The sequence below is a fragment of the Hemicordylus capensis genome, chromosome 4 (assembly GCF_027244095.1).
Source record: "Hemicordylus capensis ecotype Gifberg chromosome 4, rHemCap1.1.pri, whole genome shotgun sequence".
NCBI classification, from domain to species: Eukaryota; Metazoa; Chordata; class Lepidosauria; order Squamata; family Cordylidae; genus Hemicordylus; species Hemicordylus capensis.
The window spans coordinates 20,504,470-20,518,594 of record NC_069660.1 but is presented as its reverse complement, the minus strand read 5'-3'; the positions used below and the strand labels follow the sequence as shown (position 1 = coordinate 20,518,594).

At 41.8% G+C, this 14,125-nt stretch overlaps 1 protein-coding gene across 7 annotated transcripts in view; it reads right to left on the bottom strand.

Moving 5' to 3' along the window:
* Nucleotides 1-467: 467 nt before the first annotated feature.
* Nucleotides 468-14,125, bottom strand: part of LOC128321980 (serine/threonine-protein phosphatase 4 regulatory subunit 1-like) — a 75,568-nt gene continuing 61,910 nt past the window's right edge. For 6 of the 7 annotated variants that reach the window (XM_053242600.1, XM_053242598.1, XM_053242601.1 and 3 more), the window contains 5 exons: nucleotides 13,386-13,486; nucleotides 8,714-8,834; nucleotides 8,301-8,435; nucleotides 5,810-5,951; nucleotides 468-3,894 (listed from right to left, as the gene is read on the bottom strand). In XM_053242600.1, coding sequence (XP_053098575.1) covers nucleotides 3,740-3,894; nucleotides 5,810-5,951; nucleotides 8,301-8,435; nucleotides 8,714-8,834; nucleotides 13,386-13,486 — 654 coding nt within the window. In that variant the 3' untranslated portion in view covers nucleotides 468-3,739. The remainder of the gene's footprint in view (nucleotides 3,895-5,809; nucleotides 5,952-8,300; nucleotides 8,436-8,713; nucleotides 8,835-13,385; nucleotides 13,487-14,125) is intronic. The other variant, XM_053242604.1, reaches the window with a different exon arrangement.

Genomic DNA, 14,125 nt, shown 5'->3' with positions numbered 1-14,125 from the left:
GGGGTGGCTATCTTAGCTCATTGTGATGGTTTAGAATATAATTTTTACATAATTTAAACGGAGTACATGAATATGCTACTTTAGCCTCCATTGCATATGTGTTTTTTTCCTAGAGAGTTATCTATAAGGTGCTACCATCTAAGTCATGCATAAATTATATTGGGAAGCAATTCAAGAACAGCAGTTCCACACCTTACAGTCATTTCCTTGGTGCTTATGCAGAAGCTACAAACAAGCCCCACTGAAATGTATGAAGGTTGTGCAGGTGCCGTGATTTGAAATTTACACCTATTGTCAATAACAGATCGAACACAAAAACACAGTCTTGGGAAAGTGGAAGGGACGGGCAAAGTGAGCTAGTTGAATCCAGAACTTCCTGAAATGGCCTCTCGTCTAGTGCATGCAACTATAGATTGTTTAAACACCTTTTTAAAAAAAATCACATTTTTTTAAAAAATGGACAAAACTTTTGTATATTAAAAAGGTGCTAACTTTAATGAAAATTTTGATTTGTCACTTCAATAGTTAAATTCAGCAACTTATCCATGCACAAGTGAAACTAACTAAACAATACCATCATGTAAACTATCCCAACTTTCTAAAGACACATGGAAGTTTATGATATTTAATAGGCTAGTTTAGCAAAGGGACCTAAAAATCTAAACAACATGGCAGCCAAAACTCGGTTATTTTAATGTCCAAACAGCAGACTATTTACAGTTCTTTTCAAACATTTCTATGTACACCTAAAAAAAAAAAAAAAGATCAGTGCTGAAAAATTGAATGACCTGCTATGGTCAACAAAAAATGGTTAGAACAATTTTAGAAAAATTCAAGGTGTTAAAAAATACTTGTATAATGTTAGCATTAGAAAAAGATATTAAAACTACAAAAAAAATTGACATTTTTGTGGAGAAACTGCAGTCATAAAAAATTCATTTGCATTGAAGAGGCATTTTTGATCCAAACATTAACACATTTGAGTGTAGAACCAAGTTGCAGAATTCACAGAGTTTAGACGTTTTATACAGAAACAGCAAGGATACATTTCTAGGTGATTTTAGAAACTATTTTAGGGTCTTGCAAAGCAAATAATGTGATTACAAATGCCAGACACCGTATTGCAGAGCTGGAGCACAATCTCTCATAGGATTATCTCCAGAGTTTGGTAGGCAATTGTGGAAAATTAAACAATTTTTTAAAATCAAGCAGAGAAAAAAACCTTACTAGGAACCAACCTGACAATCCAGAGACAGGACAACCACTTAATGGAACAAAGATGTTTAAGTGAACATTTTTGTGACCTACTTAGATACCAGACAAATGCCAAACAGAATATGAGGTCATGCACACGACCGTGGCAGTTGCGAGAAGGGCAGGCATGGGGGAACCACCTCCCTGCTGGATTATCTTTACTCTCCCTTTCAGTATACTTCCATGTACACACATGATCCTGACTGCTCCGAGTAGCACAGATCTCTGGAGGCCAGGAAAATTAGTCCCAGCCTCTAGGAATCCCACTGCACTAGCAGCACAGTGCACTGAGGGATTCCCCCTCAAGCCGGCCACTCTTGGTGCCAGACTGTGGGTGTGCTTGGACTGTGTGCTGCCTGAGTATACATACTACCTCGGTTAACCCAAGTTAAAGGCTGGGTTTAGAACCCAGGTTTCCGGGGGAGGCAGCACTAGGATCAGCCTCGATCCCAGCTCTACACACGAGCAGCCCAACCCAGGCTGGGCTGCTCGTGTGCACAATATTTACTCGTGTACTCTATATTTACTTGCCTTAAAATGAGAGAATTGCTTGTCTACAACACATTTCAGACATTCATTATTTGAGAGCCAGTTATGCTCAAAGAGAACAGCCAGAGATTTGTGAGGTTTTCTGCATTTAAATACCTAAATGCTGCAGAGTCCAGGAAAGGAAACCTGAAGAGGATCCAGTTATACAACTATTGTATATATGCCCAGTCATAAGTTAACATTTAATTTCAGCATCGATCACTCCCTTAAGCAATCCTTAATGAACGCCTGTGTTATACATATAATTTGCTTCCATGAGATCTGTTTCTAAATGTCCCAAGAGAAGTTGTATATATTGTGTATTCACAGGTTTCAGTTTATTTGAAGACAGGACTCTCTTGCAGGTGTAATCCTTGAGCTGGGAATGTGACATGTGATATAGCCCTAAGTGAAGCGGGTCTCCTTATTTTCCAAGACTCTTCCACATAATGTAGTATCCTAGTAGCTTGACATTGATCTTTCTCCATCTTTCTTTTCCCAGTTATATCTTTTTCTCCCATTTATATCCAGTCCAAGGTAATGAGAAACACAACATCACGTTATTTTAACCATAGTCCTCATGCATATACAAGCCTCTCTGGATCCCCACAAGTCTGGTGTTATTGCAAAGTGCCTCCAAATGCAGACAGGGAGCTTTGCTGGTTTTGCCTTCTGGCAGAAGCCCTTCACACCAAATGGAATGTCTCTCTAGTGTCTTCTGACCTTCAGAGGCGGTTTTTCAGAGGGAGGGAGATGCAGTAAGAAGGGAGTGGATGGAAATCCCCCATGCGTGCACAGAAAACTATGGGTAGCCCTTTGGATCCTGGGCAATAACCTATTAAGAAGCTGAGCACTACAATCTATAGCGATTGTATTCCCACTGATCTTCAGAAAAAGAACTCTCATTCCCAAAGTACAGAGACCCAGATTCTAAGAACTCTGAATCTGAACCGTATACCAGTAAAATGTGTTATCTCAATTTACTTCCCTAACTTCACTCTGTGGCTCCCAAGTGGCTACAGCTCAGACTGTAAGAGGCTTCACAAAAACTTTAACACAAATCTCAACCACATTCCACCACTGAAGGGCTAACAGTTTATAACCACAAGCCCCAAACCACTTACTATGGGGTAGGTCCAACAAATGTACTATAGCTTCAGTTAGTTGTTTGAAAAACAGCTTACATGAATACATATATCACAACTCTAGCAGAAAGAGACTGAGCAGAAAAACCAGGAATGAAGGAAAGTGACCACTACAGTGCCCCTCTCTCTCTCTCTCTCTCTCCCACAAAATGCAACAATTCATGAAGTGAAGCCCTCTGTCATTTTAAAAACCTCACTAAACTGTGCTGCATTATTTAAGAATGACTTGTTCTGTTACAGATATAGATTCAAGTTTTCTGACATTTGCAAAGTTTCTGATGCACGTATGTATGCTTTGAGTGAATTAATATAATAAAGTGTGATGCCATAAAACTATACAACAATTCACAACAGAACAGACAAGCCACATTTTTATGTTCACTGACAACACAAGCATTAGCCCAAGTCTGTGTGCCACTCTGAACTGGCAGTCAAGCAATCACTGCTTTCTCTTTTATCTGAGTCAGTGTGTTTAGAAAGGCATATTCCTGTTTTCTGAGATGATGCTGAAGCTTTGAACATGTGCTATTCCACATGGGCAGATTCACAGAATACTGGACACTTCGTTGAGATGAGTGTTACTACTCATGTTCATGAAAGGAGAAGCAAAAAAAGTGCAATTGGTGAGTATTCCATATCAATATTGTCAGTTGGTTTGTAAAAGGTGAACTCATTTCAGTGACAAGATTAAGAACAAGCCCTTTTCTCTTGGGTTGCATTGGTTGCTTGATGTGGTCTTCCACCAGGTTAGTTTCTGAAACAGGTACCTGTTAGCTGAGTAATTGTTTTGTAGTCCACAAAGGCAAACAAAGTTAGTTTTGTTTTACAAGTGAAGTAATGTGTATATTATTGTATTTTGGTTTAATGGTAGCAAAAAAAGAAACATCTTGGTCCCTGTCTGCCTGCAGAACTAGAACAGTTTCTTCAACAGCTTCAAGATGAGGGTTGCCCACGCTTCTAAAATAAGCTAGAATATGGAAATAAGGGGGGGAAGTGTTAGTCTGAGCCATATCATTTAGTATCTACTTACCACACTACCCATGCAAGCACACAAAGACAGCCTCAAGTGACAACTGGAAGTTTAACTCTGGTGACTGCCCCTTCCCCAGATACTCAGCATAAAGTAAGACCCCACAGCCTTCCTTGAGTTTTCCACCATTCGAGGTAACTCTCTGTGGGTGTGCATGTGTGCTTACTCCACTTCCATTGTTCAAGAACTAGGTATGGAGAATGGGAGAACACTGGCTAGCCACATCCACTGGTGTCAACATGCCCTGTAGCCATGCCCCTGCTCTCCCCAGGTTCACATTTGCCACAACAGCACTGAACCCAGGAAGAGCACAGGGTGTGGCAGAAGAGCAGAACAGCTGGCATGGCTAACCAGTGCATTCCTGTTCCTCCTGCGCAACATCTCCAGTTTCTGAACACCTGAAGAAGACTTGTGAGTGGCAGAAAAAGGCAACGACAATTTTTGAAGAGTTGGGGCACTTTTCTTACGAGGAAAGGCTAAACCATTTTGGGCTTTTTAATTTAGAAAAAAAAATAGCTAATGACAGGGAGAGCGGCTAAAGTTATGGACTCGGCTAAGATGGCTTTAAAAAGGGGACAAAAATTTATGAAAGACAGACCTAAGAAAAGCTCTTAGTCATGATGGCTAAATAGAACCTCCAGAGGGAGCATCCCACTCCCTACTTGTTCTGGTGGGATCAGCAGCAGGGGAGGACTTGCCCTGTATCACGGCCTGGTAGTAACCAGCCTGGTGAATAAGGGGGAGAAGGCAAGCCAAGCAACCTCTTCCTTCTCCCACCTTTTGGACTTTACCACTGCCACCAATTGGAACTCTTTATTTCCATGCTGCTTCCTCCAAACAGCCCACAGCACCTCCAACAACTCCTCAGGTACAGTAGGATGGCAAGTAAGTATGGAGTGGGGAACAAATCTCAGAGACAACAAGAGATATGAAAAAAATGTTATGTATTTACTTAGAAAAATAAAACAATCCAATTTATGCTCCTAGAAACGGTTTTTCAACTTTTTTTTAAAAAGCAGGTGAACCAAAAACCAAGTAAGATAAATGTGTCCAGCGATCCTGTCTAAAACTGAGTCCCTAATGCAGCTGGTCTCACCAGCAACTCAGGCCTTCAGCAGCCTTCTTCCTGCAGCACCTTTGATACTTCTTTGTCTGCCTTTCTTCTTTCAGTCTATGGCGCCCTCTAACTCAAACCCCTTTCCAAACTCTGCCTTTTAAAGCCTAAAACTAGCCACACCCTCTAAAGCAGCCAATCAGAGGGCAGATTTTGCATTCTTGGTTTATGTCTCATAGGCTATCCTTTTCACCTCAGGCTAGAATGGTTTTCCTGGGCCAACCTTTTCATCTCAGGAGATAACCGATTTCCTATGCTAACTTTTTGACCTCAGGCTGCCATTTTAAAACATACAATATAACCATAACAGAACACAACATGGAAGAATGTCAATCCTTCATATCTTACGCAAAAGCAAAGCAAAAACATATGTTGGAAATAGGCTGCTGAACTAAACAGACCCTTATCCTGATTCCCCCAGGGCTCACCAGATCCCTTACTTATCCCTTACTTTGTATTTGGCTTCCAAGAAAGCTGAACATGGGAATAACCACAGGTCTCACTTTGGTCGCAAAATTGTTAACAGGAGGAGGGTGGCAGTGACTCTAGATATGTCTACAATAGGTACTGAGCTTTATAAAGGAATTTAAAAGGGAATACACAACTATATTCTACATGTTCTGCATTGAGTTACAGAGACAAGCTGTTTGAATTAAAGCTAGTTTGTGCAGGACAGCACTATTATAGAACTATAGTTCTCACCAGAAAGCAATTTATGTCTGGAAGAAATTAACATACCTTTCTCCAACAATGTTTGCCTCAAAGCTTTGGCAAGCAGAACCCGTACATTTGGCACAGGATCAGAAGCCAGACTTAGAAGGCTGGGTAACAGGTGTTCCACAAAATGGTCAACGGGCATGCACTCCTCTTCCACCACTGCCTGCAAGGACAAAAACGAAAATCCAAGCACACTTAACAAATAGAATACCAAGTGTAATTTTCAACAGAAATAATAAGAGCCAGGATGTCCCCATTTAAAAAACAAAAAACAAGATGCAAGATGTGATCCTAGGAGGACTGAGTTAGAAGAAACTAAGAGCAAGACCTGAAGAAACTAAGAGCAATAAAGGTGAAAAGCTGGAGAGGTAAGAAACAGAAGAAATAGGGAATATTAAGACATCTTGGCACAGCAAGGAAACAAATGTAGAGACCATCTTAAATAGTTAAAAGAAATAAGAGACAGAGTAAAGAATGCAGAAATAGATTTAAGATTGGTACAATTGTTTGAGAATAGAATAGTAAATTGCAACAATTTGAAGACCAACTTGAAGAAGTAGAGTTTAAGAGTACCTACTACCACCACAAATATTTACTACTGTGAATATTTATATACTGCTTTTTAACAAAAAGTTCTCAGGAAATAGAAAATGTCATACTATAATTAGAGGTTTAAGAGAAAATATGAGGGAGAATATTTAACAAATTTTGTATAAGATTTATTTATTTCAATATTGGGAGCAGTCTTTTAAAGAAACAGCGGTAACTGAAAGGGCTTCCAGAATAAAGTATGGTGCAACTCAAGCTAAGAAATTGCCCAGAAAATTTTACAGAGCAATTACATTAAAGAACAAATTAGTGAAGCCCCTAAACCTTTAAAGAAGAACAATTACTGTTGTTGTTGTTATTTATCCTATACATTAAAATGATTAGGTGTGCGGCCGTGCTGCCAGTGTCTTTTTGGGCCATTCTGGGCATGTGCGGAGCGCATGCCCAGATCGGCCCAAAAAGATACGGCCGCCCAGACACGGGCGGCCATGTTGATTAAGATTAAGGGCCAAATCGGCCCATGTATTTTCCTCCGTGGCCGCCGCCGGCGACCGGCCACCCGCCCTCCCTCCCGCTTTTTCATCCAACCCCCCCACCCCACATTTAAGGGCCAAAAAAAGATACGGCCGCCCAGACACGGGCGGCCATGTTGATTAAGATTAAGAGCCAAATCGGCCCATGTATTTTCCCCCGCGGCCGCCACCGGCGACCGGCCGCCCTCCCTCCCTCCCTCCCGCTTTTTCATCCACCCCCCCCCACGTTTAAGGGCCAAAAAAAGATACGGCCGCCCAGACACGGGCGGCCATGTTGATTAAGATTAAGGGCCAAATCGGCCCGTGTATTTCCCCCCGCGGCCGCCGCCGGCGACCGGCCACCCGCCCTCCCTCCCGCATTTTCATCCAACCCCCCCCCCACGTTTAAGGGCCAAATCAGCCCATGCTCTTACCCCTGCGGCCGCTGCCGCCGACCGACTGCCCGCCCGCCCTCCCCCCCAGCTGCCGAGACCTCTACAGCCCCGGAGAGAGGAGCTCGCATGCAGAGCTCCTCTCTCTTTAAAGCCTCTTCCCTAACTGGCGCTTTGGGCGCAAAGGTCTCGGGGCTGTAGAGGTCTCGGCAGCTGGGGGGGAGGGCGGGCGGGCAGTCAGTCGGCGGCAGCAGCCGCGGGGGTAAGTGCATGGGCCGATTTGGCCCTTAAATGTGGGCGGGCAGCCGGTCGCCGGTGGTGGCCGCGGGGGAAAATACATGGGCTAGCGCCCGTTATTATAACGGGCTTCAAATTACTAGTTTAACATATTTTTATACCACCCAAAACTTACGTCTCTGGGCGGTTTACAACAAACGATTATTTTAAATGATTTACCACCTGTAATTCTCCAAAGGTGTAGTAGTATAAAGTTTTTGACTAATAAGTTAGTAAAAGAGAACCTAAGCTGGTACATCTAGAGTAGCACACACTACAAGGGGTGGTTTTTGCTGACCTTCCTTTCCCTCTGAAGCATACTGTATTCCCCAAAAGTATATCCCTGAGAGTTATGCAAAGTAGGATACTGGTCTTTTGGTCTGATCCTGCAGGGAAATTGCTATCTTATTCTCATTACATGAAGGCAGGGGTTCCCACTGATAGTACTCCAGATGTTGCTAAACTACAACTGCCATTATCCCCAGTGACAATTTGTTGTGGCTGGGGATGATGGGAGTTGTAGTTCCGTAACCACTGGTTGGGAACCTCTGAATAATTCAAAGGGATATATGCTCCTCTTGTCACATACTGCTCCTCCTCCAAAGAGCTCAGAGAAGCTTACATATGGTTGCTAGGGCGTCTCCCTTGCAGGCAGCTTACAGATCCCGCTTAGCAGAACTGTGTCCTTTGCCTTCAGACCATTCCGTATTGCATTCATATCCCAGTCACACAAGAAAGGAAAAAAAAAAATGGGAGGGGGCAGGGGAGAAAGGGAAATCGCACCTGGCAGATGAAAGCAAATGCTTGTCTTCCAACCCACTTGGAACAATGGCGGAATCTCATTATCAGCTCATTAATAAAATTTAATCCCAGAGAGCTTGCCTTGTTGGCATAAAATTTCTGTAATATTGCTACAACCTGCAGAAGTACCAGACAGAGGAAAGTATTAGACAGTTAATGGAAACAAGTAACAGTAACATTGTTGGCCTAACATCTTATGCATTTGTCCTTCAGTATCCATAGTTTTCACATAGAAGGAAAAAAAGCAGCTCAAGTACATACATCTTTAGAAAACAGGAAAATAATAACCAAAATTAAGTAACTTGCTTCAAATACGTTGAACTATACTTAAAGCTACTAAAAGCAAACCTAATGTGCATGATAAATGTAGGCAGAGGCCAAGTACAATAGCTTACCAGTTTGAAGGAGATCCACCGGACTTCAGAGACTTTATCCGAACAGAGTGTTAGTGCAATATGCCTTAAGTAGTCATACACATCATGAGGATTGTAGAGTTCCAGTATCAGAATTAGTTGCCTAAAAGAGAAGAGAAATAATATCATAGTTTCCACATTGCTTTCTTCTTATACTTTCAAAAACACTCGCTTTGGTCTGGTGAACAACATGTTTAGATAAAGTTAATATGAATGAAAGGCCTTTGTTCTTGTTTTATCAATGTAAAGTGTGTTTTGCAGTGAAGACATATGTATCGCCTACTTTCAAAGTATATTTTTAAAAGATGAGGCGCTGTTGGTCCATGTAACTCAGTACTGACAAACCTAGCTTAACAGCATCACAGGGAAAGAAACTGCAAATGAATTGAACATGGAATCCTTTTCATGCAAACCACATGTCCATCCTTTAACTATGGTGCCTCCTGTTTTAACATTTCATTTAGTTCATGCTGAGTTTGTGAAATATATCTTATGTACTGATTTATTTTTAATATTTATATCCTACCTTTCTTTAAAATAAATCAAATTTGAATTTATTCAAGATCAATGTATTGCTATGGGTGGAAGACATCAGTAGAAAGGGAAAGACTTGATTATGAGAGGCAGTTTCTTTGGAGTGGGAGATATAGGGGTAAATGGGGACAGAATGGAGGGGGCTGCCCAGAAGAAAATGGAACAGGACTTTTGTGAGTGCAAATGAACAGAAGTGTGAGTTATGCAATGATCTTTTTTCAATGCTATATTACCTTTCATTTTTAGAAACATTAAAATGTTCTATACTATGTTTTATTGAATTTGCAACTCTGTTAAACATTGCAAGGAGAAGATTTCCCAGCAAATATAAACTATACTAAGAGCTTGGATAGTAAAATAAAATGTTTAAAAATTAAGGAGAGACTAGCAGGACTTCCAGTAAGTAAGGAATAGTACTTTATTAATCAATGCAGATCCCAGTCCTCCTCCAATCTTACCACTCAATAGGTAGTTTCAGATGACCAGCGCTGCATGGCAGTTGATCATAATCCTACCATATACCATGAGCCCCTGGTGGCGCAGTGGTAAAACTGCCGCCCTGTAATCAGAAGATTACAAGTTCGATCCTGACCAGGGGCTCAAGGTTGACTCAGCCTTCCATCCTTCTGAGGTCGGTAAAATGAGTACCCAGAATGTTGGGGGCAATATGCTAAATCATTGTGAACCGCTTAGAGAGCTCCGGCTATAGAGCGGTATATAAATGTAAGTGCTATTGCTGTTGCTATATACCAGCTGCATCCAGATGGGAGAAAACAATTCTCTGCAGTGACTGGTCACACAGACAAGCCGATATTATCACCCCTTTCTCACCACACATTGTACCAAGGGATGTAGACATGGATATATGAGCACACACAATTGTCTAAAACAGCCATACAACAGTCCATCTAGCCCATTATAGTAGTTCTCCAAGGTCCCAGTCAGAGAGTTTTCCTAGTCCTTCTATTTGAGTTCCCTGACTGAAAATTCACCCTTGGGACTTCTGCAAGCAAAGCAGATGCTCTTACCACTGAATTATGGCCTCGGTCAAAGCTGCTTCATAGTCAGATTCTTGGTCCATCTAGCCCACTATTGTGCACTATAATAAGTAGCGGTCCCCAAGGTCTCAGAGAGAGGTCCTTCCCAGCCACGCTACCAAAGATATTTTTAATAGAAGGTCCTGGGGGTTGAACCTGGGAGACATTAAGCTATGTGCTCTGCAACTAAGCTGTAACTCCTCCCTTATAGTAAACTTTAGCTTATGGAAACCACATACACATCTTTCTGTACAACATAAGAACACACATATTCTGTTTCTAATTGCCTTGTCTTTTCCCACTAGCCCCCAGGCAGCTCAATTTACTGCCTGACTAGTTACTACCAACAACTAGCTCCCCACATGGATACAGCACCACACTAAATCTATGCACCTGTTCAATACCATATACCCCTAAACATTCTAAGTCTCTTTTAGCAAATAGCAAACAAACTAAAGTTAAACAATTCTGGTGCCCTCAAATCAATATCATCAAAACAAATTCTGCCACCCAACGAGAATGTGCAAGTTAGGCAAATCGTGCAATCTGGATTGTTTCTCACCAGCCAACCTACTGCACAGTTTAGTTCAATACTATTATCTCTATATTGTAAATAGGAGACGGAGAGTGAGGAAATCATGACTTGTGAGCACAGGCTGAGGAAACATTTGAATGGGATTTTCTCAACCGATGTTTTTAGCCAAAGAGGAGAGAGTACCCAGGAGCAAGAGGAAACTCTTAAAAGTATGCTGTGCTGTTTTTAGCCTACTTTCCTTAAGAGAAGTAAGCTTATGAGATCACCCGGCAATGAGTGAGGGACTGTGTGTCTGCAGCAACTTTGCAATACCTGGACCACTGCATTGTAAGTGTAAGTGTAAGTGTAGTGTAGGGGCTATGGAGTGGTGACTGCCTTGGTCGGCCTGATGGGTGATCTCCAATTGAGTACTGACAGAGGGAGTGTGACTCTGTTGGTCTTTTTGGATCTCTCAGCGGCTTTCAATATTATTGACCACAGTATCCTTCTGGAACGTCTGAGGGGACTGGGGGTGGGAGACACTGCTTTGCGGTGGTTCCTCTCCTGTCTCACAGGCAGATTACAGATGGTGACCCTTGGAGACTGTTCTTCAAAATCTGAACATTCCTATGGTGTCCCTCAGGGCTTCATATTGTCTCTGATGTTGTTTAACATCTACATGAAACCACTAGGAGAGATCATCAGGGGATTTGGTGCAGGGTGTTATCAATAGGCTGATGACACCCAAATCTATTTCTCCCTGTCAACATCATCGGGAAGGTGCATAACCTCCCTAAATGCCTGCCTGGAGGCAATAATGGGCTGGATGAGGGATAACAAACTGAGGCTGAATCTAGATAAGGCGGAGGTACTTATTGCGCAGGGTCGGAACTCGGGAGACTATATTGATCTGCCGGTTCTGGATGGGGTCACGCTCCCCCGGAAGGAACAGGTGTGCAGTCTGGCAGGGCTTCTGGATCCAAGCCTCTCCCTGGTCTCCCAGACACGAGGTGCTTTTTATCAGCTTCGGCTGATACACCAGCTGCATCCGTTTCTTGAAATGAACAACCTCAAAACGGTGGTACATGTGCTGGTAACCTCTAGGCTGGATTACTGCAATGCCCTCTATGTGGGGCTGCCTTTGTACATAGTCCGGAAACTGTAGTTGGTCCAGAACACGGCGGCCAGATTGGTCTCTGGGTCATCTAGGAGAGACCATATTATTCCTGCGTTGAAAGAACTACACTGGCTGCCAATAGGTTTCCAGGCAAAAAACAAGGTGCTGGTTATTACCTATAAAGCCCTAAACAGCTTAGGCCCTGAGTATTTAAGAGAAAGTATTTAAGAGAAAGCCCCACCACCTGTTAAGATCATATGGAGAGGTTCATCTGCGGTTGTCGCCAACTCATCTGGAGGCTACTTGGGAACAGGCCTTCCCCGTTGCTGCCCCTGGACTTTGAGATGTGCTCCCTGTTGAAATAAGAGCCTCTCCATCTCTGGCAACTTTTAAAAAGGCACAGAGGACACATTTATTCACCCAGGCTTTTAATTATATTTATAGTTTTGAAATTTTAATACTGGGTTTTAAATGTTTTAAATAATTTTAATTGTTAATTGATTTGATGTTTTAAATGTTTTTCATTGTAAACCACCCAGAGATGCAAGTTTTGAGTGGTATAGAAATATTTTTAAATATATACATACATAAAAATAAGTATGTATGTATTCTTGAAAATAAAAAAATACCTGGACCAATATGAACCAAATTGGGTACAGTTGTAGACACACATAAGAGACAGCTCAACAGCATAGTTTGTGATGTTGTCATCCACCCCGATTCAAGATGGCGGATGCATGGACATTTGAGACACAAATGGGCTAAGGAACCACTCAAACAATTTGAACTAGATTTGCTACAGCAGTACAGACACCTCAATGGCGTAGTTTGTAATGATGTCATCTACCCCAATTCAAGATGGTGGACACTTGCACATTTAAGGCTGAAGTGGGCTAACTTGTGAAGATGGTAATTGATTATAATAAAAGGAAAGTAAACAGAATAGTTCTTACCAAAATAACTTGTTAAAATACTAGATTATTCAGCAAAGCTAAGAATAAGAGCTTCTGCTAAATCAAAGCATTTAGAAAGTGAAGCTCAAGCTTCTTTAACAACTGTCTTGCTAGACTCTTTATTCTTTGGAGCCTATACAGAATACAACAGTCACCAAAAGAAACTCCAGTGGATTGGGTCATGTTGGTCACTTAAGAGAAACTGCACAGAAATTTCAAGGTTCTCCCACTAGATGTCAGAATTATTACACCAGTCTAATTTGCTGCATGAAAGAGTTCTATTCATTCTCACATAATATAATGCAGACACTGGGTTTGCCTAAACTTAACTGAGGGATTTGGTTCCATAAACAAGTCCAAATTTTGCCTGCCTTCACACCAATAAATGGAGGTGGTTTTATTTACATTACAGATAAAGATTTGGGGATGACAAGCAATGGTTATTATAGCTTAGGGTACTATTAATAAGGTCTGCAAAAACTGATCAAGCATTACTTACTCTGCAAGTTCATAACGAAACCTCCAATTCCTGCTGTTATCTGTAACCACAAATTCTTGAAGCTGGTAAAGGTACTCACGTCTTTTGTCAGTGTGAAGCAACTACAAAACAAAAGAGGTGCCTAATTATCACAACACTCTATTAGCAACTGAATTTGAAGACTAGTCTTCGGTATCCTAGATCATACTTACAACACTAACATTTCTTTCCCCCAAAAGAACTTAACATCAGTTAGAGCAACATGTGAGAGTCCTCCTAAGTAGAGGAAATTTGGGACAAGATGGTCCATATTCATTATTATCTTACTCCCCCAACAAGACCAGAGCAAAAATCTGGTCTTGGCATGGAACCATGCTGAAGACCAGAGCAAAAATCAAGAATCCACTTGCTATCACTCCAAGATTCCAGTTGTCAAATGCTTCAAGGCAATCTAATCAGGAAGTATACCCTTATTATCTTGGCCAGTGATTATTATTCAAGCATGATTTCAACTTTATTATGGAATGTGTTAATGCCACAGGACCAATAGCTGCCTTAGCTCTTGAAGTGGGGTAGCAATATGTCGCTTCCTCCTGTGGCACACGAAGCACAGTTTCCTCTCCCTGCCCAATCTCTCCCACCCTCCTTGCACCCGATCTCCCTCTCCCTCCTCTCTCCCCCCTCCTTCCGCTGCTTCCTCTAAGGCGTGCAACTTGTGCATGCTCACAAGTATTTTTAATGTTAATTTTAGATCCCACTCA